The following is a 13,291-nucleotide window of genomic DNA, read 5'->3' on the forward strand; positions in this document are numbered from 1 at the left end:
TGCAAGAAAATAAGCACTTCAGCATTGTACTTCAAGAAAATATTATTTTTAAGATTTAGAATATAAATCCCAACAATTAATGAATGCCAAAAATCTGCCGACTTTTTTTTTCAGAGAGAAAAACATGGGAATATAATGAGCAGAAATCTGCCGACTTATCTGAATATGATTGTCAAATCGTTTAACAAAATTTCATAGTAAATTTTCATACCAAAGTACGCTAGAAACTTGCGGATACAAAGCGGAAAGCAGAACATAAGAAAGATGAAACCCACAATTTTGGATTTCTTTTCAGCATAATCATGGTCAACCGGAGTGGAGGAGCAAGTATGCTTTTGGTTTTTAAGCATAATCACGGTCAGCCGGAGTGGAGGAGCAAGTATGCTTTTGATTTTTTTCCATGTTTAATTTGATTCTATAGAACTAATATTTATATAGATTTTCGACTAATAGATAATTATAGATGGGATGCAACCTCGTACAAAATGGCTTCAATTGATATGCATTCAGTACATAGGGCTTAACAATTTTTATTAATTCTATGTCAGGGAAATTGCAGGGTTTCAACTCTGATAGTAGAGAGCTATTCAATGTAAAGCTCGCTCTGTACACACCCTTTGCTTTTATTGTCTTTGTTGGTCGTTTGCTTATCTGGGAATTGATTGAAATGAACAATGACTGCCTCCGGCCATGGGCTTGTTTTTCATAGAATTAACCTCTGAAAGCCTTTCAAGCTTATATTACAGCCTTTCCAGCTGTCTCACATAGGAAAGGCCTCAATCTTTATCTTTCTAGGCCGTGTTTGGTTGGTTGGCAGTTTACAGAGAAAACAGGAGATGACACGGAGAATCAGAGAAGATGAACCATGCGTTCAATCTCAATTTCCATCTCCGTTTTGTCAGTAGACTGCAGGTATCGCATCCTTCGCTTAACTGGTACAACCTCAACCTCAGCGTTTGTCTCGATGCAGGTACGGATACATTCTGCTGTCCATTCTGCCATTTTTTTTTGCCAAAATTAGCTTGACGTCTCCATCTTTATATTCATCGAATTCAAATTGAATATAACTAGAAATATAAAAACGTAGAAATAGAACGGCAGTGAGGTTAGGTTTGTAGGTTGTTTTACATGTTATGTTTGTGAATTTCCTAAGGCAGTGGGTGGTATATGTTATATATGCTATGGTTTAGGCATTTTTTTGTTTATTTTGTTTTGTTTTTAATAGCATTTTGTGGTATGGTATGCCCCTTATTTTTGTTAACATTGTGGCCAGAGGATTGGTCAATTTCACTTAACATTATGTATGTGTGGGGTATTAAATTATTGATTTTATTGTATGTATTAATATTTATTATGATTTTTTATAAATATATATGTTAAAACAAAATATTAAATATGGTTTATTGAGGTATTTTTTCTTTGGAGATATTAATTAAATTATTATCTTGGTTGTGAGATAATACTCTATTTTTCTCTCTATATATGTATTATTATTGATTATAGGGTCACTTTATGACCAATATTTGATTTTGTAAATGAAAAGGTGGATAATATACTGAAATGTGACATAGTTTCTAAGTTCTGGTTAAATTGGAGTTTAGGGTTAATTATGTAAATGGCAAGTAGATAACACAATAAAGTGTGACATAATTTTCAAGTTATAGTTGAGTTGCAGTTTAGTGAATTATTGTGGAAATTTTGAAAAATGTCTTTCAAAATGCAAATGTAAAAAATTTCATCTCAACTTTGAACCTCTCTCAATCTAATTTCTTGAAATGTGATATAGCTCCTATGTTAGGGTTGAATTGGAGTTTAGGTTTAATTATGCAAATGACAAGTAGATACTACAATAAAGTATGACATAGCTTTCAATTTATAGTTGAGTTGGAGTTTAGTGAGTTATTGTGGAAATTTCAAAAAATGCAAGTCTCAATGCAAATGAAAAAATTTCATCTCAACTTTGAACTTGTGAGGATTTATTTTCTGTGAACTTTTATCTGTAAGGTTGAATCTGAAATATAAATTACAACAATAGTTATTTTACATTTGTCCAACCAAATATGGAAGGCAGTGCGACAAAATAAGCACTAAATAATTGTACTTCAAAGGAACAATAGTTTGATCATTCAAGGCATAAATCCCAACATATAATAAATAAAAAATTACTTTATTACAGATATATCAGATTTATTAATGCCATAACAGATTTATTAATGCCATAAATCTGTCCACTTAGTTTGTGTATGATTGTTAAATCACTTAACCAAATTAGTTATTTGTTCATAATAAGTTTATCATACCAAACATTGCTAGAAACTACTCACACACCATGGGATTATATGTTGAAAATCAGATTTTACAAGTGCACAAAGTTTGGATAGTAAAGCATAGTTTATATATATATATATATATATAATGAAGTTATTAATGCATACCAAGCTCCATCAATTTATCATATGCTGATACAAGATAGTCTTTCAAGGTTATCACAAGCTAGGACTCTTTGATGCTCTCCAAATTTTAGCCAGGGCAACCACAACAAGCTATTATCCCATCATCTATCAAACTATAAGCATAAACTTTGAGTTGTAGCTAGGAGTTACACCCAACTAATGCTGGTCACTCCGTCAAAGCTCCACAACTAGCCAACATGCACATCGATAGGACCTCTTTGGCACCGACACTTGCATCACACATGTGTGCAAGAGAAAACAATATAGTCTTCCACTATCTCCTACACATCTAGCAGTCCAAGTAGTTGTAGGGTTTCCAATGTCACCAACTCTAGTTTTTTTCTATCATCAAAAGCACAAGAACAAGTGCTTCCTTTGCTTATCTATGGTTTCTCTCAAAGAAATCTTATGATTTTGGAGTTTGGTTTTCTAGGCTTTAGCTTCGATCTATACTTTCTATATTTTGTTTTATCATAGGAGCCATCTTGGCACTCCCACTTTATATAAACATCATTGTACATAGTAGTGCCATTGACCTACTTTAGTGGACTTTAATGAAATGATCTTATCTCAAACCTTGGTTGTTCTTGTAAGGCAAGCCTTAATCCTAATACTTTCCTTGTATTAACATTAGAATCTTAGCGCACTAAATGGGTGTGAATTACAATAAAGAAGAGATACATATAAAAGATACAAGTTTGGTTAAGATTTCATATCTTATAAGACAAGATCGATGTGATTGTGAATGAATGAAAATACTCTCTTGTCCTTTTATATATAGAATAGTCTATGGAGGTCAGCAATAGTAAAGTGGACAAGGTCCATAAGTAGCCATATTAAGAAAACTAGCTAATTATAAGATAGGTCACATGTGTAGTCCGCCAACTCTAAAGTGACATGTTAACTTCCAAGGGAAGCGCATCCATCAGACAAGGGTCCCAAGGTGAGCACTCTAGAAGACAACGTCCAATTCTCTCCTCATGAGGTATTTAATGCACCAATGTTGCCTCTTAGGTTATGCACTCCTTTATGACCACCACACCTTCATGAATGCTTCTCAACCCAAGCATACTACAATCAAGCACAAACCTCCATGTAGCAACCAAATGATCCTATACTAGTTACCTCCTAAATTGTACATGATGATAAAATCCCTAATTCACAAGCTACAACCTGGGGGAAACCTCTAGGAGGGTCAAAACTGTCATCCCAACAACCTATCCTCTACTTTTTTAGGCTACCTCTCTTTTGGCTCAAGGAGGGTATTCCATATTAGGATTACCAGGAGCAATCAATGAAGTCCAATGTGAAGTTGAGAGTAGACTTGATAAAACAAGATTTGGTGTTTTTTAGGGTTTTTTTATAATAGGTGATGGAAGGACATTAAGATCATTTCCAAATCCAAATGGGGCAATGAAGTCAAGGTGAATCAAAATGGCAAATGAAGTTAAGAAGAAATTAGAATACCCTCCTGGGAGTTGACTTATTTCCTTCAAAGATTAGAGTGAGGGATTAAGGTTCAAAGAGACCATGTAATTGGTTGTCTAAATAGATAAAAAATGAACTTCAATTTCAAGGTCTAGAAGAAAGGACTTTAATGTAAGACAACCTTCACCCTCCAAATAAATTATGACTTGATAAGATTACTTAATACTTCAACTAAGGAACCATAAGGAAAAACAAAGCATGATATCAAGTACTACTACTCATGAAATCAATAAACGAAGAATGATGAAACACCCTAAGCTTCTTCCTTCTACATGGCAAAACGATCCCTCTCAATTGATCGATTTGTAAATCTTGTAGAAGACTTGAGAAATTTTAATATTAATCTTCATGCACCAAATAGAATCAAGTAGGAAAAGCTTCGAGGATTGAAAATGTGAAAATTTCACTACTGAAATCCTATTGCAGCAACTGGTATTATTTCTCCTAATTGATAAATTAATTATTTAGTTTATTGTTATGACAACATCGAAATAAACACACTGCAATATTCACAAATAAAATTCAACGGAAAAAGATAAAGGGCTAGAAACTTAGAAATGCTTGCACACACATAAAATATGAGACAATTATTTTTGGACAAATTTCCCCGAAAAAACTCAACTTGGGAAAACCTGTGCAGCAGCGAGGGTTTTTATTATTATGTAGCAGTGAAAATGTGAGTACAATTTGGATGTTTGAAACTGGCAATCCACAACAAGAAAATCTATGAAAAATTATTAAAGGGGATTACCCTTCCTCCACAAGCAATAACGACACAACTTGCCTACAAAAAACCCAACCTATTGAACCCTTTGCGTTGCATTGCGCAATCTCTATGTCGTCAAGCCTCCAACCAGTATCTAATGAAGTTGTTCTGCCTTTTACTGCTGAGGAAATCGCCTCTCCAGCCCTCTGGAACCTTTGCCCAACAATCGGAACTGAGAACAAATTTCTTTCTAGCAAATCGAATTGCCCTCTTTGAAGCAACTGCACAGTCCTCTGCCCTACCTCACTAGGAATAACTCGTCCCTCTTGTTGCTGCCTCTTTGGATTTGGAAAACTTCCTTCAGATCACTCTCCCTACTCTTCACTCACTGCTTCGACTTTTGGCTTATCCGACAACTAACTGTTGCTACTCTGGAAATCGATCTGCCAAGGAAATTGAATTGCTTAAGCGTCTTCTCCATCGCCACATCGATCTTTTCTTATAATCCACTTTTGGAGCACCAACGACCAAGATTAAAACTTAATCAATGGCCAGGATCATCTCTCAATCGATCCATGTGAGTTTCTAGATGGTTTTCACCTTATCTCAATTAATACTGATAAATTAACCATATTCCCTAAGTTTAGACTTATAAGATATTTAAAAAATGGTTAATAATCTAATTGAGACACTTCTAGGCGGAATCTCCATAAACGGTTTCTGGGTTTTGGAGATCTCATGTATTCTAACCTCTCCACCAAATTTCATAGCTAGAACACATCTGATGCTACAAAAACTAACAGAAAACATTCACCACAAAGAAAGAACCTTTAACACCATAATTGTTCCAAGAAAGATATATCCATTAGGATTCAATAAAGAGAGATCTCACCAGTATCCAACCATGAGTTCAAATGAAGAGGTGAATCTCTTTATATAGATGATCTTCTAAACTTGATTTACGATGAAATAATAATTTCTCATGTCATTCCTTATATCTAGTCTAAGAACGAAATATAATTAACTAACCTATCACAACATTAAAATAACAGTGGTCAAGCCACATGTGCAATGAATAAGATAAAGTAAAGCCCCAAAGTGGGGTCCTCTCATCCAAATAAAGGTGAATGATGCCCAATCTAGCCTCCCAAGGATCGCTAGCATGAGTAGATGCTCCATGAATCTCTCTAAGGTGAAAATCAATCCTCCCAAGATCCCTCCAAAGAGGTTGAATGGGCCTCCAAGGTCAAAGAAGTGTTGAATTTCCATGATCTTGGGTCTAGGTTAGAATCTTAAAATCTCTGATGCTACCAAACCAAGAATCTCAACAAGAACTACTTTGCACAGCGGAAAATATAAAGCAGTAAATCACATATGAACAAGTATACACAATTTTTAACAAAATTGTACAATAATATACAACCCCAACCTTCGTTATATTAAACCAAATTTTAATAATACAATATTCTATGGTATACAAGATACAATGAAAAACATGCTACGTAGACTCGATGTCGTATCTTGTCTTGCCGGTCCTTCGCTTCCGTACTGCTCACTAGTTTCTCCTTAGTCCTTCAAAGGATAACACATCGAGACTCCAGGAGGGTTTCCACCTAACAGTGCTGCAAGTCACTTCTGTAGCATGTACACGTGTTGATCCAATCTTCTCTCTGGGTAGGCCTAATTCCCGAGCTCCAATCTGCGAAGCTAGCAGACACCTTTTTCCATCAAGGCGCTGCACTTTGGCACCAACCTACACCCAACTTTCAGCTCCTCTTTGTCACTTCAAGATAGCTCGTCTAGGGCTACTTTGGGTAGCCAACGCACTGCCCTCCACCAGGTGAATGGCCCCCAATACTACACTGCAAGATTTGCATCGATTTCGATCACCGAATCAAGCCTCCAAACTGGCTCCCACAGGCTGCCCAACAATTTGATCCAAACTGACCCAAAAACACGGATCCAACTCACATCAAAACTGTTGTTACAAGTCTGCACTACTGTTGTTATGACTATGACTAGTTAGGGCATCTTTGATTGCTGTAATAGCCCCTAAACAGTCACCAAAACAACCTTCCTTTATTGCGATCCACCTTTGTAGAAGTGCTCATCCACCTAACTGCTATTTCTGGGCATAACTAGCCCCCAAACAACCTAACATTGCCTCAAATGGTGAGGTAGGGCCTGCGGCCCACCTACAACAAACTCTGTTACCTCTCCAAGGCTTCAACACCCAAGAAAACACCTCCACGCATGCTGAAACAACCTTCCCTTGCCTTGGCCTCTAGGGAGCTACCTCCACCTCCCTTACAACAAACTCGGCCCTCCAAAAGACCCCTAAAATAGCCCTATAACAGTCTCTTGTCGTCGTTGTTCCTTCCTCCTTGCTGCAGCCAAGATCTCTCTCCTTTATCGAGCTCCCTTTCTTGTTGTGTGTTGCACAATGGATGTTTCTATGTCCTCCACTCCACCTTCTATTTATACACTTAATGAAGGGCTCCACGAATTGATGAAGAGACATGTCTATTGGAAAAATTCCTCAAGCATACATGACTTTGACTGTCCAAACATTAATTGTAAATGTAAAAAATTCATAACTTTGTTTCTAGAGCTTTGATTTGAGTGATATTTGGAGCATTGGAATCATCACACCAAGCTCTATCACCTCAAATTTTCTCATGCTCAAATTCTTCACGGTTTTGGCCCAAATATCGATGGGTGCAAAACCTCAACCTCTTGGGTTCCAAGCCCACAAGTGACTCTTATGGCGCTTTTCCCTCCAAACCCTGAACCCTAGGGCTTGGAGTACCTCCCAAGCTACACAAATCAACAAGAAGTCCTCAAAGTCAAAAATACAATTCTCCAAAGTGAGCAACTCCATGAAAACAACTCCATACATTATGCAATATGATGTTCCAATACCTCCAAATAATGTCTTAGATGAGAGTTCATGGTCATATCCTAGGTCAAGGCATCTCCATGAAGCATGGGGATGAATTTTCAAGTCAAAATATTAGCCATGAAAACCCCCAATAACCATATTGACGTCCAAATGCAAGGGACTTGCCTCCAAAATTAGAATAGCAAGGTAATGTCCAAGTCATGATAAGTTCATTTGAGTGCCACATCTTTTCATTAATGTGCAGTTTGCTCAAGTGACCCCTTCCAAGACCTTACATGTCACAAATATACCCCCATATTTGTCATAACATCCACATGTGTGGCTGGGCTTCACAATAGGTGAAAATCAGTTCAATAAATTCCCAGCTAAGAGAGCGCTTCATTTTCTTTCATGTGGCATGTCAATAGAAGGTCCAAATGTGCACAACACACCCAAGAATGCCCAAATTTGGAGGCCTAAATTTCTACTCCAACAATTGATTACGTTTCTCCTATTTGTTAATTATTGAACAAATATATTTACTATTTCCTAAAGTAAACACCGGAACTAATACGCCGCAGCCTTCACCATTTAAATAAAATGCGAAAACAAAAAACTGAGCAAGAAAGAAATACAAAACACATTACACCATTATTTTTGGACAAATGTCCTCGGAAAAACCCAATGTGGGAAAACCAGTGCAACAACTGAGGGTTTTATTATTATGCAGTAGTTTTCTGAATACAATCTTTAGATATCTTGTTGGCTGATCCTGCCATTGAATGGCCAGCCCCTGGCTGCGTTTGTGCAGTGTCTACGCAATCACTGCATAGGCCCTGCATTACAGCTATTGGGGTCTGCGTCACTCCTCCTGGCTGATCGATTTGCTTCTGAGACTTCGACTTCTGCCCTCATGGTCTCACATCCCTGCTTCTGGCTTTGGCAATCGATTCTCCAGCAAATTTATGGATTCCCTCTAGGCTTCTGCGTGGCCCTGCATCAACCTCTCTGGCTTTCCGTTGCCTTTGTTGGATCTCTCTATGCCTCCTCTGCTGAGTATTCCCAAATCAGGAGAAATCTCCAACTGGAACTATCCTTGCCCCTCACTGCAAGAAATCACTTCGAATATCTCTGGCAACTGTTGCGCTACTCTCTTCAGAAATTCAATCTTCTGATCTCCCATTCGATGTGTTATCCAAGTGCCCATCGATGTCCTTCTTATATTCCTCCAGTTGAGAACCAACGACCCATATTATATTGTAATCAATGGCTTAGATCATTTGGACTCGATCTTTGTCTTATTCCAGAAGTTTCACCCATAATTTAGATTAATACCCATTAATTATTTTAATTTCCTAAGTCTAGACTTAGGGACCCATTAAAAATAATTAATTATTTTAATAAAACTGTCTTCGGGTTGAATTTGTGAAAACAATTTTTGGGTATTGGAGAATGCATGTGTCCTAGCCTCCCTACATATTTTGAGGCTCAGAGCACATTCGTTGCTACCATAAATCAACACTCCCTCTTAGCGAGGAATGTGCTCTAGGAATGCAACCTTCTGAAGCATCACCCTATTCTGCACATCTTCCTCTGCGATCTTGAAGTCTGACATCACTGCCCATCAACTATTGTGCAAATGATGCATTTGTACTGCTGCTGACCCTGCCATTGGCAACACTGCATTTGTACTACAACTCTGAAATTTTGCATCCGTGTTGCTGTTGGCACTGCCACTGCCAATATTGCATCTGCATTGCAACCTTCTCCAACTGCTGCTGCTATTGCATCAACAACGAAAAAGAATCCAAAATTACTGAACAGGTGTTCAGTATGATACATCTTGTTGCTGGAGTTTTGACTGTTGCTAGTCTTCGCGCTGACCCTCTGAAGTCTCTGCGCTGCTGTTGACCTCTGCTTTGTGCCAACTGTACTGCTGCCAACTCCATTTAGTCTCTAGTGCTCCTAACCATTGTAACTGTCTCTGCACCAACAAACACTAGTCCATCTTGCTACTTCTGAAATGGGCTCCTGTAGCAAGGTATTGATCCGAGAGGTGGACTCCTCAAGGATCCTGTCCATCTGCAGTCTTTTCGAACTACAACTCTAGATCTCCCCACCTCCCTCTTGGAGGTATCTGCGCTGTCATGGCAAACTCCTCGATCTTCGCGGATGCAGCCTTCAGATCATGCTTCTCGTCCTTTCCCTTCTTCCTGAGAGGACAATGTGTAGCGTAGTGACCGAATTCACCACACCTGAAGCATTTAATCTTCGAGACATCCTTCTTTCGCCTCCGCTGACCCTGCTGCCCCTTGGATGCAAGGGATGCATTCTCATCCTCCTCCTTGGGCTTCGACCCACTATTGCTGCTTATGTCAAGTTACACTTGACCAAGTCTCTCCTCAACTCTTCCTACTTAAGAGCTGCCCACATTCTTTCCTAGTCCGCCAAATTCTCTCTACGCAGGATGATCTAGAAAAAAACTTGCCACTCTTATGAAACTTAATTCAGGGCCAGTCTTACCATCTCGGAAGATTGAGGTGTTGACCCCACAGTTTCCAACTCAACTCTGGTCTCCTGAATCTTAGCAAGGAACGGATCAATGCGATCCCCCTTCTACATTTGCGTGGATCCCACCTTCTGCTCCAAGTGCATCTTTCTCTGCTCGAAAGATCCATGATATAGTGTCGACAAGGCATCCCACATTGCCTTGGCAGTCCCTCTGCCAGTGATGTGACAGACTACATGATCCTTCACTCCATCGAGGATCATTCTTTTGGTCTTCGCCATCTCTCCCTTGTACTCTTTGAGCGGATCTGGATCCATGGGCACAACTACCACACTGTCGAAATAGGTCTTGACAAAATGTTCATTCAGAAGGCACGACATCCTTGCCTTCCAGATTACATAGTTGGACGCACCATCCAACCAATCCTAATCTCTCAACCCACTGGCTGCCATCTCTGCCAACGAACTTTCGAATGACCTCCTCTCTCCTCTACACAGCATGAGGCTAGTCTACGCACTCCCAGCTGGATTTAGTAGATCTACTGCTCCCTGTTGCTTCTCAGCAAATGAGAATTCGAATTCCCTGACTAGGAATTCTCTAAGGAAGAAATTCCCTCAAGTGTCTCTCTTCTTCCTTCTGATGTCTTTCTGCCCAACAATTGCTTGCAGAAACTGCGTCTCACCAGAAACTGCTTTGCGTTGAAGCTACTGCTGCGCTGCTCCCTTTGTCGCTGACAAATTTCGATCTGTAAATCCTAGCACTCTGTCGACTCACTCAGAGAGAGATTTTCCACGAAAATCTTGCCCTCCTGGCTTGGACTGTGCAATTCCTCTAGGGATTTGATTTGCTACCTATCCAACACTTTGACTTACCTTCTTCCTTCAACGTTGGGCTCTTCTAGCTCTGCTCTCTTGTTTCACCTGTAGCTCTGATATCATGTGAAAATTTGGAGGCCTAGATTTCTACTGCAGCAACTGATTACGTTTCTCCTATTTGTTAATTACTAAACAAATTTATTTATTGTTTCCTACAGTAAACACCAAAACTAATACATTGCAGCCTTCACCATTTAAATAAAATGCGGAAACAAGAAAATGAGCAAGAAAGAAATACACAATACATTACACCGTTATTTTTGGACAAATGTCCTCGGAAAAACCCAATGTGTGAAAACCGGTGCAATAGCTGAGGGTTTTATTATTATGCAGTAGTTTTCTAAATACAATCTTTGGATGCCTTGCTGGCTATCCAATACAGATAATATCACTAACGGAGAGATGAGTGAGATTACCTCACACTATCACTGGAGATCCTGGCTGATCTAGCCACTGAATGGCAAGCCCTTGGTTGCCTCTGCACAGTCTCTACACAATCATTACGCAGGCCCCGTGTCATAGCTACTAGGGTCTGCGTCACTCCTCTCGACTGATCGACTTACCTCTGAGACTTCGACTTCTACCCTCTCGGTCTCACACCCCGACTGGCTTTGGAAATCGACTCTCAAGCAAATATACGCATTCCCTTTAGGCTTCTGCGTTGCATCTGCATGGCTCTACGTTAGCCTCTCTGGCTCTACGCTACCTCTGCATGGCTCTACGTCAGCCTCTCTGGCTCTGCGCTGCCTCTGCTGGATCTCTCTTTGCCTCCTCTGTTGAGTATTCTCGGATCAGGAGAAATATCCAATCGAAACTATCCCTGCCCCTCACTGCAAGAAATCATTTCGAATTTCTCTGGAAACTGCTGCGTTGCTCTCTTCGAAAATTCGATCTTTTGATCTCCCACTCGATGTGTTCTCCAAGTGCCCATCGGTGTCCCTTCTAGTTGAAAACCAACGACCCAGATTAGATTCTAGTCAATGGCTTAGATCATTTGGACTCGATCTCCGTCTTCTTCTAGAAGTTTCACCCATAGTTTAGATTAATATCCATTAATTATTTTAATTTCCTAAGTTTAGACTTAGGGACCCATTAAAAATAATTAATTATTTTAATTTCTTGAGTTTAGACTTAGGGACCCATTAAAAATAATTAATTATTTTAATAAAACTGTCTCCGGGTGGAATTTGCCAAGACGATTTCTGGGTATTCGAGAATGCATGTGTCCTAGCCTCCCTGAAAATTTTGAGGCTAAGAGCACATCTGATTATCAGAAATCAACATGTGACATGTGCCTTGGAAAATTTGATCTGCCTTAAAAAATGTGAAGAAATCCCAAAATTTAGAATGAAGTTGTTTGTCATGCTATGCCATCCAAACTGTCATGTTGATCAAAATTGCATACGAATACCCTTGTTGAAAGGAGGAGTAACACTACCTAGGGCTCAACTCTCTCCTCATAAATGCCCCAATGGTCCTCCTTTAAATAGGTTCTCCTCCCAACAAAGAAACCATGCTCTCCTATGTGCTTCATGAACAATGTCACCATGTCACACAGGTCTTCTAAGTATCAATTCAAGGCATAGAAATCCATGAGTAAGTTATCTCCAATGTGTTTGTCCTTTATAACACAATCTCACAATTCTCGAGCTAAAGTCCCAAAGCTGAAGTGTGTGAAACCCATTGTACCTTAGAGGGGGCCATCATCACCTAACTATCCCCCTTCTTTCTTCTGATTAGCTCTTGTTTGGCTCTAGGGGGGGGTTCTTCCTGGGATAGGATTGCTAAGGTTCTTCTTGGGATAGGATTGCTAAGATTTGGGTCCTAGGGTTCCTATGAGTCAATCCAAAGGCTCATATAGGTTTCAAGAACACACACAATCAAGGAAATGCCATATGGTCTTGGAGAAGAAAGCCTAGCAAAATGGTTTTAATGATTATAAAGAAAAATGGGCAATGGAGGATAGAAGATGAATTCCTTAGTTGGTCAAGATATAAACACACACATATTTTTCCTCGCGGGCAGGGGGGGGATGTGAGGGGGTGCATATGGAGTCAAGGATCCAAACAATTCTATGGTTTTCTTGGAGTGACAACTGGATCCAAACAAGTGAGGGCAACTAAACTTACCCTAGGTTTTGATATCTAGGTTCTCAAATTTTCTAGATGTCTATGGGAAGGAAAAAATTATCTCCATTCCCCAAATGCTTGGAGGAAAGGGTTTAGCTCAACAAGGAACAATGAAGCAAATACCAAAAAAATTAACTCAACATATCAACATTCATCCCGTGGAACATATACCAAGGTAAATCAAATAAACTTACTTCACCATTATTAGTCTTCCAAGATGCACCATAAGCATCCATGAAAGGAGATCCCA

General features: G+C 39.3%; 1 protein-coding gene across 1 annotated transcript in view; it reads left to right on the forward strand.

The window, feature by feature from the left end:
- The first annotated feature begins 235 nt into the window (after nucleotides 1-235).
- Nucleotides 236-13,291, forward strand: part of LOC149194257 (protein TRANSPORT INHIBITOR RESPONSE 1-like) — a 139,925-nt gene continuing 126,869 nt past the window's right edge. Inside the window, exons 1-3 of the mRNA XM_089407416.1 lie at nucleotides 236-379; nucleotides 549-592; nucleotides 818-970. Coding sequence (XP_089263542.1) covers nucleotides 866-970 — 105 coding nt within the window. The 5' untranslated portion in view covers nucleotides 236-379; nucleotides 549-592; nucleotides 818-865. The remainder of the gene's footprint in view (nucleotides 380-548; nucleotides 593-817; nucleotides 971-13,291) is intronic.

Source organism: Pinus tabuliformis, chromosome 2_2 (assembly GCF_031772625.1).
Source record: "Pinus tabuliformis cultivar Carrire ecotype Pingquan chromosome 2_2, CPIR1, whole genome shotgun sequence".
Lineage (NCBI taxonomy): Eukaryota > Viridiplantae > Streptophyta > Pinopsida > Pinales > Pinaceae > Pinus > Pinus tabuliformis.